Source organism: Mandrillus leucophaeus, unplaced genomic scaffold (genome assembly GCF_000951045.1).
Source record: "Mandrillus leucophaeus isolate KB7577 unplaced genomic scaffold, Mleu.le_1.0 Scaffold210, whole genome shotgun sequence".
Classification (NCBI taxonomy): domain Eukaryota; kingdom Metazoa; phylum Chordata; class Mammalia; order Primates; family Cercopithecidae; genus Mandrillus; species Mandrillus leucophaeus.
In genome coordinates this window covers 3242382-3258337 of record NW_012102144.1, presented here as the reverse complement: position 1 = coordinate 3258337, position 15956 = coordinate 3242382, and the positions used below count along the sequence as shown (strand labels likewise).

The 15956-nt window shown below is 38.7% G+C and overlaps 1 protein-coding gene across 4 annotated transcripts in view; it reads right to left on the bottom strand.

Moving 5' to 3' along the window:
• Positions 1 to 15956, bottom strand: part of SLC25A26 (solute carrier family 25 (S-adenosylmethionine carrier), member 26) — a 176997-nt gene that overhangs the window by 142369 nt on the left and 18672 nt on the right. For all 4 annotated transcript variants that reach the window (XR_001006119.1, XM_011980353.1, XM_011980352.1 and 1 more), the window contains one exon: positions 11737 to 11846. Coding sequence is in view for 3 of the 4 variants with exons in the window: in XM_011980351.1 (XP_011835741.1) it covers positions 11737 to 11846 (110 nt within the window). In the remaining variant the exon portion in view is untranslated. The remainder of the gene's footprint in view (positions 1 to 11736; positions 11847 to 15956) is intronic.

Sequence of the window (15956 nt, the reverse complement as noted above, 5' to 3'; positions counted from 1 at the left end):
GCCAAAATATGATGAAACCTTAGATTAAAATGTTGATTAAATCATGATGCTGCTACCAAGATTTTTCTTCCTTTGACATAAATAAAACCTTTTCTGCTGTTTTTAACTGACTGCTGCAACCAAGGACTGAATGTTTCCTTTTGGTATTTATTAAATGAAACACCAAGAACCAGGTGCACCTGCATGCTGTCCCTGCTACTCAGGGAGGTAAAGACAGGAGGATCACTTGAGGCCACAAGTTTGAAGCCAGCCTAGGCCACCTATGAGACCCTGTCTCCTTAAACAAAAACAAAAACCCGAGACGCAACACTACAAATCATAAAACTAAGTGTCTGAAAAGGAAAAAATTACAGTGAACTTTGGCCTCACTTTAGGTATTGAGTGGAGGAAGAGAGAGATGGATGCTACTAAAATCTCTGGTTCTTTCATTGCCATAGCCAAGTTCCCGTCCTTCAGCACATCACCACTGGGGTTTTACAATTGCACCCTGTCCTCTCGCTCTGGAAACGCTCTTCAAAGTCCCTGAGTATCTCCAATAATATCTTTTATTAACATTACATCTTCTCCCCAACTATTTCAACATAGTTCACAAAAAAAATCTGATTTAAGATTTTTCTCCCAGAAACTCCATCAACTACCTGCAAATATTCCTCTGATATTAGAAGCTAATTATGTCAGCATTTTACATATAAATCAATCTGAGATCACAGAAGTTGCTGAAGGTCAGAGAGCTACTTAGCTCAGGAAGTATGGGTGAAACCCAAGTCTTCTGATTATCATCTCCAGAATTATTTTTCAATAAAGATGCCATACTTACACACATCTAATGCACTTAAAGGTTCAAGGTTTAATTTCAGCTAATGCTTCATGTTTCAACAGGCAACTCTATAACCAATTCAATAGAAATTTAACAATACACTGAACAGAGCCAGTCAAAGCTTCATCATATTCCAAGCAAAAGCTACTCTGGACTTTACAGAGCAAACTCAATGTGGCAAATTAGTAAGACGGGGGTCAAGGAGAGACCCCAGGAAACTATAAAGATTTTTGAAATGCAATTTGCTTACTTGTACTTCATTTCCACATTCTCTTTGTAATTCCCAAAATTCTCTTTAGAAAGGTTTCCAATTAAGAATATTTAACATCTCTTTCTATACCATCATTTAAAAATCAAAAACCTCTACAACAGTTCCATTTGTGTGTCAAGTCTGCCATCTTCTGCTGATAAATGGAATTACAGCTGTTGACAAAACCAATTTACAAATCCTAACTTATACTCCTTTGATTTTAATTTTTACCTACTTACATTGGGACCTATGTTCATCAAACCTTTCTTCCTTATAAGACTCTTTCTAATCACACAAATAAGTTCAATCGTTGTAGGTATTAGTCTTCCCTCGCCTGACAAGACTGCTGTCGCGGATAATCCAGACTACACAGGGAAGTGTTCTCAATGAAAACAACTCTACCAACGCTTAGCCTGTGTCTAAAATTTGTTCACAGAATTTTACACAACCCAAAAGATAAGCCTTAAATGGCTTTTTTGCTTTTGTACTTTTCCATAACAGAAGTGAGCCATGATTTCACAGGAGGTGACAAACGCCCCATGGATGGATTTATAGATTCCCACCAATACAAAAATCTGAACGTGGAGGAGGTGGCAATGGTGACTGTATTTGCTTCCTACTGTTGCTCTAACAAATCACCACACATTTAGTGGCTTAAAACACAAGCTTATTGTCTGTAATTCTGAAGGTATGAATTCCAAAATGGGTCTTCCTGAGCTAAGATCGAGATATGTCAGTCAGGCAGTATGCCTTCTGGAAGCTGCAAGGGAGCGTCGGCTTCCTGACTTCTTGGGCTCCCCTGTACTCCTTGGTTTGTGGCCCCTCGCTCTATCTTTGGACCAGTCGTATAGCGTCTTCAGCTCTCTGACCCCCGCTCCCCTCTCCTAAGGACCCCAGTGATTAGACTGGGCCCACCTGGATAATCCAGAAAACTCTTTCCACTTCTCTTTTTTTTTTTTTTTTAGTAGAGACAGGGTTTCACCGTGTTGGCCAGGATGGTCTCAATCTCCTGACCTAATGATCCACTCGCCTCAGCCTCCCAAAGTGCTAGGATTACAGGCCACCATGCCCGGCCCCTACCTCAACATTCTTAACTGTATCTGCCAAATCTCTTTCTCAAGTATGGAAACACGTTCACAGATTTGGGGACCAGGACATATTTATTGGGCAGGGGGGCATTATTTTGCCTACCACAGTAACCAGTGGCAAATTTTGGAACCTAATGTTTTAAGAAACCAGTGATGTGAATCCTTACTGCACAAGTAGTATACTTATCGCTACTTCTGCCATTTTTTAAATACTACACGAAAAAGAAAACAGAGGTGCTCCTTGAAGTACACACAGAGATATTCATCTAATTACTTATTCTGCAATGGCGTTTGATTGTTAGCTGGGAATAATAATAGCTGGGAAACTAGGAGCACATCACTAAACTTCTTTGAATTTCAATTTCCTCTTCTTCTGAATTGATATCCTTCCCAAAACCAGGAAATTCTAAAAACGTGCCACATTCAGCAACTTGTGTGAAATGGGGCTAGACCCAATGTTTATTCAACATTTTGTGTGTCAGATGCTAGGCTGGACACTTTGTAAGTGCTGTATAATTTCATCCTTGTAAGAACTGTGACTGGGATGGCATTAATCCTATTTTTCCAAGATGAGGAAAACAGCATTTCAGTGAAAGCAAGTAAATAGCCTACAGACAAATACATGGACAAGTCACAAATCTGACCCTGATCTGTGTAACTTGACAGCCCATGTTCCATACCATGCCACCTCCCTACAGACATCCTTAAATACTCCCTAGTTATTTAACAGATGGATCCAACTAACTTATATGCTCCTCAAAAACAGGGATCAAATTTCTTATCTGGTGTCTCTTAGCACCTATTAATAGTATTAGATATACAACAGGCACTCAAATATTGAAAAGCACACAATCACAAACCAAAGCAAGTAAGTGACAGGGGTATTTAGTTCAAGAATCCTCATCTTAACAAGGCAATATTTTAGGAAATAAAGGTTTGTCACTGACAGAGTTCAGGCTTGCTTGGAAGTGGCTAATCCTAACCTCCTTTGGTATTTTGGTCCTTTGAGAGCAGTATTCAGTTTTTCCATTTACAATATAGTGGCAATAACTGACCAAGTTTCACTCCTGTGGCTCAGAAGCATTTCTTCAACTGCATCATCCTATATGAAAGTCATATTGTGCCTATAAAGCTCAACTTAATTGTGTTCTATAAACTGATGCAGATCTTAAATAAAAAGTTAACAGAGTTTCCCTTCCCTTTTGTCCACTAACTAAATAAAACAATCAATGAAATACTCTCTCCCAGATCATGAATCAGTATCATCTGAACTAACACTGCATACTATATTAGAAAAAGAAAATCCATACAACAGAAAACAATCTGAAATATGTTAGAAAAGGAAGTCATCGAGAAACTGGGGGTGGAGACATAGATGGGGTACGATGTTCCTTTCTAAAGGCCTCCCTGATAAATCTCTTCAGCACATTCAACAGATGAATAACTACAAGCAAGGTCATCACCACACACAGATAATGCCAAGCCAGGGCAAGCCCTGACCCTCCCCTGTCCTGACCGTCTCTCTTTCGTCTTCTTCCCCTCTCTGTGTGTGAGCTCAGCGTCAGATGGCTGGGCCCACTGACAAGATGGGGCATGCTTATTCAACTTAGCTCGGCAGACTCCATTGGAGAATTCAAGCAGATGCACAACACACAGAGACACAACAAACTAAAAGGCAAGCAGGATGAAAAACGCACTAAAGGATGTCGCTGGAAGGGCTCCTGAAAGAATGATCATCTTTCCGCCAGCTCTACCTCTTTAACATCTCTTGAATTCACTCTCTCCCTCTGCATCCCTCTGCCCAGGCTGTGGTTCTCTCCTGGGGATTCCTTTAATAGCCCCTTATCTCCACAAAGCTGCCAGGGGACTCTCTTAAAATTACAAGTCTGATCAAAAGATAAAAGCCCCAATCCTTACTATAGCATGCAAGGCCCTATAACTCTCAGCCCCTGCTTCACCTCAGGGTGACCCCATCACACTGTGCTCTAACTATATGGAACTTAAAACTACCTAACAAGGGCTTTTCAGAACTCCAATACTCCTCCTTGCACCCACCCACCTAACAAACTATCCTATTCTAAATGCAAGATAATAAAGTTGTACTATAACTGAGACTCCTGCTAAATGAGTAGATTTTTGCTGCCCTGCCACAAAAACAAAACGAAAAGAGTAATTATGTGACATGATGGATATGTTGACTTACTTCACTGCGGCAACTATTTTATCTATATGTATCCCACATCGTGTTGTATACCTTAAATAGATACACAATTTTTTTAATGAATTAAACGCAGCTTAAAGGCTGGCTATTCTGTGACGTTTTTTCTGAATTAATACCCATCCATCTACCCCAATCCAGAGAAAACCAACCACTCCTTCCCTTCAGCCTCTCACTCTACCTTGTACAGATGCTCAATTTATGACAGGGTTATATCCCAATAAACCCATCCTAAGTTGAAAACATTTCAAGTTGAAATTGCATGTGATACCCCTAACCTATGGAATATCATTGCTTTAGCCTCACCTCCCTAAAACTTGCTCAGAATACTTACACCAGTGCAGCTGACTGGGACGTGCACTGTCCAGCACTGCCAGAGAGCATCTCATCACCTATTATCACCTATCGCTAGCCCAGGAAAAGATCAAAATGCAAAATCTGAAATACAGTTTCTACTGAATGCATCTCATTCTTGCACCATCGTAAAGTCATTTAAGTAGAACCATCATAAGTCAGGGACCATCTATAGTTCCTTTTCTTAAAATGCCTGTAACACTTTAGTGCACTTACATATCCATCTCCGTTTCTAGACAGCAAGCCTCTAAAACGCGGTATCTTATCCTGTCATTTCATCCCCAGTGCCTGGAACATATTAGGGACTTCAGATCTACATTCACACCACTAGGTAAGGACAATAAAAGTGGTGAAGGAATCTAGGATGAGCTGAACAAAAGCAACCTATTACAAAAAGGAACCAAAGACGTACAAATGAGGAAATAATACAAAATAAAAGGAGTCTGGAAAACAAGTTGTTTTTTATACTGTTGAGATAATTTTTCATGTAATTCTGATGGTTTAGGGTTGCTAAGAAGGAATTTAAAAGTCTGCCTGCCTTATGTATTTAATGCCCTGAAGGAAGACTCCCAGACACACTGAAAAAGGCAACAGACAGGAAAACAGGGTGAAAGGTCCCCATGATACATGGATGTGCTTAGACACATCAAACAAAAAAAGTGTTTGAGTGCACTCAGGTATCTGACAGTTCTATTTCAGCTTCTGTGTTTCCTGGTAGTAGTTATACACTCATACCTTCATTCATCTTTATATACAAGCAATTACCATCGTCAGCTACACTTCACTGTGGCCCAGGGCAGCCATGTTATCTTCCACTCTACCTATCCCCCATGACTCAATTATACAACTGTACAGAGATGTGGCAAAATATTCCAATTGCAAGTGAGAGATAATCTGTATTGACTGATGAATATTTCAAAAGCATGAATAATTCAAAAGATAAAACACATTTCAAAAGTTGTCAACCTTTCTTCTATTATCTTGCTCAGTGGTTCTTCTTAGAAAAGGCCAGTGAAGATCATGAAAAACACTACATACTCATTTTTAAAACATGATATTAAGTACATAAACAAAACAGCTTAAGCCCCCACTAGAGAAAAACTCAGTAACATGTGCACCATGCTCTGGAACTGACAAATACCACACAGCATCTACGCATCCCATCCTTTAACCAGTGGGAAAGCTGAATAAAAACATGTTTGCACCATATGCTGATACCAAACAAGACCCTGGAATGGACTGTGGTACAAAGGGGGTCCAATGGCCTTGTCAGTTACTAAAGGAGCTAAACCGCACAAGTTGCCTTCACCTACGAGGCTCTATGACAGCATGGGCCTTCAAGAAAATCTCAGTGAGGTTCCAACTCATTCTAACTCCAGTTAAACCCAAATCTACATGTCTGAGTTCACTGTCACACTCAAAAATAACCAGTTTATTAAACTAGCCTTTTTAGGTCTAAAATATGTCATTTTAAGAGAACAGAAAGAATAACACATTTGATCTACAAGTGGTAACACCACACCCAGTGTCATGCACCTACTAAAATATTATGTAGGGAACTACTGAGCCAATTCAGTAAAAATATTTACTACTGGGGTATAAGTTCAGACGTTTTATGTGCCTAGATCAGTGGCATTTAAATATTGGTGAGTTGCACAATCATCTAGAAATTGTGATTAAAATACAGGATCCCTGGTGTCATCTCCAAAAATCCCTATTTGTAACTAGCTACCTACGCAATTGATGGTGAAGTACGGCCTGATGCTCGTCGGGCCTTCTTGGGGAAGTACTGTTAGAGGCTGTCAGAAAAACATTTACAAAACATGATATCATTTATTTCCTAGCTTTCTCAATCCCAAGTCAGAACAGGACTGTAAAGGACACTTGAAAAGGACACTCTACCAGCATGTAAGTGTATGAGGACATGTACATGTCACCTATGCACACATATTACATTCACAGTGTTGCTGCTTTCAAGGGTGAAGAAATTTCAACGTTTTTTTCATTTCTGACAACATGAAGACAGACAAAAGTAGGATAAGATACAACAAAAGTCAAATCTTCAAACCTTTCAAGAAAAGAAAATCATTACCACTAGAACGTTATAGCATATGTAGCGTTAAAGTAAACCTGCCCCAACCTTTGATCTAATTACAGATTCTACTTCCCAAAGGGCCTTTTCTGTGTGTGATGAAAACTGAGCTGTAAAATTATTGAGGTAGGGATTTAGAGATTTGGCACAGCAATCTTCCTAATAAAAACGGCACAAGTGAGACCCCTCTTGCTATTGTTACATGTTAAATCTTATTTGATTGATTTTACTGTATTCCAAATTGCAAACACAAGGTAGAAGGTTGTAATTATAATTTTATTGATTCATCATTAAGTTTTAATCAAGCTGTTGCTACAGGGAATGGTTATTATTTTGGCAGTGCTCTTTTGTTTCTAAGTTTCTTTAATAGTTGCTACAAGAAAGTAACTGTGGCTATATTCAATACAAACAAAATGTTGTTTCTAAGGAATCTAACATAATAATCTTCTATCAAAGCAAATGTGTTACAGAATGATTGCACTAAAGTATTTCTTATAATCTCTATCTAGCTTACTATGCCTTTCTGACCATTGACAGCTATAAATGTTTTCTATTTCTATTTCTTTTTATTTTACAAACGAAAATTTATCTCCTCTACATTCACCTGTTGGTTTCTCTTAATCTCAGCAACCACACTTGCATGAATCTGAAATCCAAAGTTTATCTTCTATGAGACTAAAGCAAGTTATTAAAAAAAGGAGTAATATGTATATAAGCATTTACTGAGAAAATCGATACTGAATGGCTTCAGGAAGTTTTTTTTGTTTTTTGTTTTTTTAAGTTCAAAGATTATTAGAGCATCAGAACCAACATTTCCACAAACTTCATAAATTTGGCAAACTTCTCAGCATACTAAACCGTAACTGAATTTAAAGTCCATTTAAGGTCAATATTGGCAGGGTGCAGTGGCTCGTGTCTGGATTACAGTACTTTAGAAGGCCACAGAAGAATTGCTTGAAGCCAGGAGTTCAAGACTAGCCTGGGCAACATAGTAAGGTCCCATCTTTACAAAACTGTTTTAAAAAATTAGCCAGGCATAGTGGCACTTGCCTACAGTCCCAGCTACTCAGGAGGCTAAAGTGAGGATCATGTGAGCCCAGAAGTTACAGGCTACAGAAGCTATGATCACATCACTGCATTCCAGCCTGGGTGACAGAGTGAGACCCTGTCACTCATTCATTTGTAAGAGAGAGAGTGTGTGTGTGTGTGTGTGTGTGTACGTGCATATATATATACACACACACATGTATATATACTTATATTTTTATTTAAATAGTCAACATCAAGAAGTATTTCATGTGGAAAGTCCTCAATCTATGTACCCACTGCTGACCAACTGTCCTTTTAAGATTCTCTAGGGGCCAGGCCCGGTGGCTCACGCCTGCAATCTCAGTACTTTGGGAGGCCTAGGCGGGCGGATCACGAGGTCAGGAGATCGAGACCATCCTGGCTAACACAGTGAAACTCTGTCTCTACTAAAAATACAAAAAATTAGCCGGCCGTGGTGGCAGGCGCCTGTAGATCCAGCTACTCGGGACGCTGAGGCAGGAGAACGGCACGAACCCAGGAGGTGGAGCTTGAAGTGAGCCGAGATGGCGCCACTGCACTCCAGCCTGGGTGACAGAGCGAGACTCCATCTCAAACCAAAAAAAAAAAAAAAAGATTCTCTAGGAATTGCCAGGCCTAGCGGCACACACCTGTAGTCTCAGCTACTGAGGATCCCTTGAGGCCAAGAGTCTGAAGCCAACATGGGCAAATTATCAACAGCCCAGCTCCATAGAAACTATAAACAGGTGTTTGATATTTGGCCTTACCAGCTCAGGGACCACAGAACCCCCAAGAGACACAGTGCAGGTACAATGTCTTCATCTGTTGTATCTCCAGTCTCATGGATACTTGTTTCCTAATTCTAAAATCTATCTACCCCACCTCTCAAGCCTAACAGTCCACATATCAAATGTTATGACATAATATTTGGAAATCTTAGAAACTTGGAGCCTTTTCCAAGGCTCCAATTTTTTAAGATATTAGTTACAGATACTAGGAGCATTAGAATATACAAGACTTTCTACAAACAAAAAGATGTATGATTAACATGAGAAATCTAATAGCTACTATTTGCCCTACCTATTATATCACTTTCTATTTTCTTAGACAGAAAGTTTACAAACTGAAGCAAGCCTGCCCTTCAACATGGCAAACTAGCTTTCAGGCAAGATGGCCCCAGGTGAAATGAAGTGGCCAGGTTCTTTTTTTGTTGCTTGCTCTCAACAACGTATCAACAAATCTAAGTATATATACTCCAAACTAACTGCCTGTAATAAGACTGTGTGTCAGGACATAATCACCAAAAATAATTTTAAAGAAATGAAGTACTAACAGATGCTATAACACGGATGAACCTGGAAAACACGGATGAACCTGGAAAACACTACAGTAGCTAAAAAAAGCCAGTAACGAAAGATCACATATCATAGGATTCCATTTATACCAATGTCCAAAACAGGCAAATTCATAGAGACAGAAAGCATACCAGTGGTTGCCTAGGTGTGGGGAAGGTTGGAGTGAAATGGGGATTATGACTGCAATGGGTAAGGGCCTCCTTTGGGGAGTGATCAATGTTTTCAAATGGACGCTGGCAATGGTTGTACAACTCTGTGAATATGGTGTAAACCACTGAATTGTACACTTTAAATGGGTGAACTGCATAGTATGTGAACTATATCTCAATAAAGCTGGTTTCTTTAAAAAAAATCTTCTTTAATTTTTACTTTTCTGTTAACTCTCTTTTCCATATCCCCAATTCACTATATTCTTAAGCAAGGAATATTAGGTTACTAAGCAGTTTGTAGATTCTTGTTTAAACTTCCTAAAGAAAAAAAGTACATCAAAAACAAATTCACAATATAATACAATTTTTTAATGTAAATGTTATAAAGGTTAATTCATTTCCCAAGTTTCCTATGTAAACATATGCCATTACTTTTCTAATTACAAAGAAAAGTGTGATTTGATAAAAGGCTTACAAACTTAAGACCTTTTTCTTCACTGTGTTGTCCATTTCTGTTATGCCCATCACAAGACTGGCGGTTTAATAACACTGCATGAATACCAGGCTGTGAGATTTGAAAATAGTGTAACAAGCAACAGACAAGGCTGCCCCTCAGCACTGTGCAGAAGGGGTAGGGAGAAAGTAAGTTAATGAGGGGAATGAAGAAACTTTTATTTGTATTATACATTTCTCCTCTGCATTCGTTTTGAGTTTTTTTTTTTCTTTAATCATAACTGTGTTTATGATTTGGGTTTAAAATATCATTTTTGACCAGGCACAGTGGGTCATGCCTATCACCCCAGTACTTTGGAAGGCTGAGTCAGGAGGACTATATGAGGCCAGGAGTTTGAGACCAATCTGGAAAATATAATGAGACCCCCATCTCTTTGAAAATAAAAACAAAAATAAATATCACTTACACTTACCACTCACAGTATTGTGTTCTACTTTGACTGAAATTATTTACAAAGGAAAGTTTGTTTTTTAAACACATGGTAGGAACAGACTGCCTATTTTTTGTCATTGTTTCCAATTTTACTTCATTATAATGATACAACTAATGATCTGTAATGACACTGTCTCTGCAGTATTCACTAAAACTGGCCCTGTGAGCTATTGTTATTTTTATTAAGTTCCAATTATGCTTGAAGAAGTCTATCTTCTTTATTTGCTGGGTGCAAAGTTTAACATATTATCAACAGACCAATCTCGCCATTGTGTTGTTCAAATCTTCTATGGCCTTAGTAAGTTTATGCCTGCTTTGAGAGAGAGACGTGACTATCTCCAACTAAGACTATGGTTTTGTTCATTTCTCCGTAAAATTCTGTCAGTTTTTGCTTTATATGTTTTGAGACTATGTTATTCAGTGCACGTCCAGGCTTGTTATATCTCCTGAAAGAACTGTTCCTGTATCATTATGTTTTCGTTTTTTGCCTTATGTATTTTTTCCTAATATTAATATTATTCCACAAACTCTTTTCCAATTAGTATTTCTCTATCAGTTAAGGTTTCATCACAGAAGCAAAACCACTATGAGTGATAAGGATAAGGATTATAGAGATTTGACCAGCAATTATGGGAGCTAATTAAGCAGTTTGTATAGGGCTGCTGCTTCTGCATCTAGTGTTGGGATAGAAATCAAAGGGCAGGCAACAGGAAAGGAAAGATGGATGTGAAGTGGAGGAAGAACAAGGACAGACTGGAAGTCACATTTATTTCTCACCAACCTGTGAGAGAGAACTTGCAGTATAAGCTGGCACCCTTCATTACAGAGCCCACAAATCTAACCTAGAATTTGGATAAGCTGATGGAGAAGAACCAGAGGGAGCTGGAGAAGCTGGAAGTCAAATGCCAACATGGTGATACAGCAAAGTCAGGTGTGTAAGCTGCAACATTGCCTGACCATATACCAACCTTCTGGGCATAAATACAGCTCTTCACTTCTACCTTACAAAGAATACGCAAATTTCTCTTGTGGCTGACCCAAACTGAAAGAAACTACTTTGGAAAGGAAATTCTCGGAGAAGTAGTTCCAGCTCAGTTGTGTGCTGACACAATAGAAAGCTGTCACAATTTGAATGGGTATTTTCTTCCACTCTTTTGTCTTTTTTCCATTAATTATGTTTTAGATCTGTCTCTTGTAAATTACACATAACTAGAATTCTTCTTCTGTCCTACATCAGGCTCTATCTTTTAGTTGTCAGGCTCTATCTTCTAACTGTCATATTTAATCCATTTACATTTATTGGCATTTATAGCTTTCATAATTTAAAAATAATTTTTTAAAAAATGAAATAAATATGTACTGAAAATATATGCATCATGTGCATTTCTGAAGTATTTTATACACAAAACTTGTTACTTACCACTTCTCCAGCAGAGGCAGCCAACATATGTTTCATAGGTGTCAAACATGAAGATGAATCAGTATGCAAAAACCACTTCACATATTCATAGGTGATAAAAAATGCAGCAGCTGAAATTTAAAACAAGCCAGTCTTTCACAAAGTTTAAACATATATTCAAACTGTTAAGAAACGTGTTTCTCAAAAGGTATGACAATAATTATTAAATTCTGAGATAACAGAAAAGGTGATAAGCACGTATTTTTTTTCCTACCCTCACTCTTTTGGAATTTACTGAGGTCATGTTATATGCCTGATCTTAGACTTACAGAAATGCAGAAAATATAATGCTTACCCTGAGGGAGCATAAGAGCTAATCTAGCACTTACCGTGTTGTGCTGACAAATTACTTAAACATTTTTAAAGTCAACTTTAGAAAAGGATATGAATTTCTGTGATCCAAAATATCATTATGTATGGCCATAACACAATCAACTACATTATGAATAAATAGGTTAAAATTGCAAACATACTTTAACTTGAAAGAAAATGTCTATTCTATAATGTTTTATTGCTGGTCACTCAAAATAATCATGGCTATTTTTTACTGCATGAATTCACCTTCACATCAAAAAAACAATCAACCATTTAATTAAAACTGGAAATCAAAATCTCTAAAAAGCTACCCCTATCACCATAAACTAATCGCAGCTGCACATGAGGGCTTTAAAACTTTCTATGTACTGTTAATCAAAAAATGTTTATCAGTTGGATAAAAGATAAGGTACAAGAGATAAAGAAATGACAAATTCATCTTCTGAAGGACATTTGAACATGTCACAAAGTCTGAAACACTGAGGAAAACAGCCTGATAAGTGAAAATCAGTTCTCCAAAGTCAACAAAAGCTTGTAAAGGATCTTCACATGCTAACAAATATACACTAGGCTAAAAGAAGAGGCACTCTGTCCACGAATGAATAATAACCAGTTCAGGCAGTTTTACGTGGTTAACACAAGTCTATTCCCATTTGTGTTTCTTCATACGATTTTTCCCACTTCAGCCCACTCACTAAATGTGGAGCTATAATACCTCTAATTGCATTCAGCTGTTAAGTTCTGCCACTCTACCTCCCACCCTCCTAATCCCCAAGAAAAGGGAGAAAGACAGTGGTAAAACTTCCTCCATTTCATGGTTAACCACCTCAACTTCGTCTGACTTTATGGCTTCTTTTGTGATCTACAAGGTTCTTTAAGAATATAAGCTCCAAACCTCCCTCCAACCTCCAGGTGGCAGCCAAGAAGGCCTCTACTAACCGGAAATGTCAGTACAGTCAGGTTACAAGTTGGGAGCTGAACAAGTTAAAGCAAAGAAGAGGGGCTGGGTTATCTGATGCCTATAGTTTCTTCTGGCGCTTAACAAACAAACAACAACAACAAAATAAAAAAAAAAAACAACTATGCTTTCTCTACATTCCCTTCGAAACAGGGAGTAAGGCTCCTAAACATGGTCTTCTTTTCACCTCTTTCCATCTTTCGTCCCCTCTAGCCCCACCCCAACCCCTCACTCCTGCAGCATAGGTTTACAAAAACATCCATAGCCACTGATGATCAACTACAGTGAAGTTCTGTACTCAGATTAAGACCATAACCAATAGCAAAAGAAAAAAGACACCAAACACAAAAGTCCAATTCATTCAAAATTTGCAGTAAAACAAGGCTATTTTTGAAACTCTGGTACTCTCACTTTTCCCTAGCATCTCCCATTCACTAAAGTTTGGTGGATGGGACAAAAAAAAAAAAATCAAAACCACATTCTGTAAGTAAACTCCTAAAGGAAGAAGAATGCAAAACCTGTGATCTTAATGACAGTACTATGTAACCCACACACTACAGCTAATTGTGCATCTCCCCACAATAATCTTTATGTGCAATATGTAAGAGAAAAAGATCTTTAGAAGAGTGAGTGTAAATGAAGGAGACATCATAAAAAATGGTGACCAAAAGATGGGGACTTAGTGACACGTTTCTTTGCAATTCCCTAGTTCAGAGGTTCTCAAACTTGTCTGAATGTAGCAATCATCTAGGGATTTTTTTTAAAACATCCAATGCCCAGGTCACACCTCAGACCAATTAAGTCACAATCTCTGGGGTTGGGTGACAAACACCAGTACAAGTGATCCTTGAACATGGGTTTAAAGGCACAGGTTCACTTATACGTGGCTTTTTTCAATAAATACATTGGAAAAATTTTTGGATATTCGTGATAACTTGAACAAACTCACAGATGAACCACATAGCCTAGAAATACCAAAAAATTAAGAAAAGGTGGCTGGCTGGGCACCATGGTTCATGCCTGCAATCCCAGCACTTTGGGAGACTGAGGCGGGTGGATCATGAGATCAGGAGATCGACACCATCCTGGCTAACACGGTGAAACCCCATCTCTACTAAAAATACAAAAAAAAAAGCCGGGTGTGGCAGCGGGCGCCTGAAGTCCCAGCTACTCAGGAGGCTGAGGCAGGAGAATGGCGTGAACTCAGGAGGCAGAGCTTGCAGTGAGCCAAGATGGCACCACTGTACTCCAGCCTGGGCGACAGAGCAAGACCCTGTCTCAAAAAGAAAAGAAAAGAAAAGGCTAGCCGTGCCATGAATACATAAAATATATGTAGATACTAGCCTATTTTATCATTTACTAACATAAAACATAAAAAGTTAAAATTCATCAAAACTTATAAACACAAACCATATAGCACATCATTCATAGTTGAGAGAAATGTAAACAAATGTAAAGATGGCCAGGCACAGTGGCCCACATCAGTAATCCCAGCACTTTGGGAGGCTGAGGCTTAAGCTCAGGAGTTCAAGACCAGCCTGGACAACACAGAGAAACCCCATCTTTACAAAAAAAAAAACAAATAATTAGCCAGGTGTGGTTGCCCACACCTGTAATCCCAGCTACTTGAGAGACTGAGGTGGGAAGATCACCTGAGCCTGGGAGGTTGAGGTTGCAGTGGGCCAAGATCATGCCACTACATTCCAGTCTGGGCAACGGAGTAAGACCTGTCACAGGGGGAAAAACAAGGTGTAGTGTTAAATCGTAACTGCACACCAAATTAACTGCAGCACATACTGTACTACATAGTAATCTCTTTGCCACCTCCTCTCGCTATTATCGTGAGTTCAGATGTTGCCGAGTATCCACTTAAAACACCATGTGACACTAATTATCTCCACATGAGCAGTTCATCGCCCCAATAAATTGCCTGTCACAGTACAAAAGGATCTCTCCCAGTTCTTATGTATTTTTTGTTGTGGTTAGTGCCATACCACAAACTTTGAATAACACCATAGGACCCAAATGAAGTGCCACTAGTGATGCTGGAAGTGATGACATTACAAGAAAGCTCCTAAGAAGCAGAAAGGAGTCATGACATTACAAGAAAAAGTCAAATTGCTTGTTACATACCACAGACTGAAACAGTGGCTGCCAGCCATTTGAAAAGGAATGAATCCAGCTTAATCCATTGTTTAAAAAAAAAAAATGAAACGAAACTCATTAACCCATTGCCACAGCTATGTCAGCAGGCATGAAAACTTTGCACTTCTTGCAAACTACCTTTTTTCTTGTTTTGAAAATGCAGCCTTTATGTGGGTAAAGGATTGCTATAATAAAGGCATACTTATTATGTCTAAAATCATTTGAGAAAAAGCAAAGTCATTTCATGACAAGATCAAACAAAAGGAAGGTGAAAAATCTAAAGCTGAAGAAGTTAACGCCAGCCAAGGATGGTTTGATAATTTGAGAAAAAGATTTGGCTTTAAAATGTCAAGATAACAACAGAAGCAGCTTCTGCCATCCATAAGTCAGTAAACAAGTTCCCAGCTGCCATTAAGTAAATTATTGAGGAGAAAGGACATCTGCCTGAATAGGTTTCTAATGTAGATGAAAGTGCCCTATTCCGGGAAAAGAAAAATGTCACAAAGGACATTTATTAGTAAGGAAGAGAAGCAGGCAAATCCTTCACAGTATTCATGACAGAGCCAATCAAGAAAACCATAAAAGAGATTGTGGATGTGGGGGGGGAAAAAAAAAAGTTGGGGGTGAAGGGTTTCAAAATATAAATCTTAAATTCAAGAGCTGACACCACACCAGAAGAATTAACGGAAGACAACTTGGTGAAGATGAGTGCTTCCAAACCAGTGTCGAATGACAAGGGAGAAGATGTAGAAGAAGGAGTGCC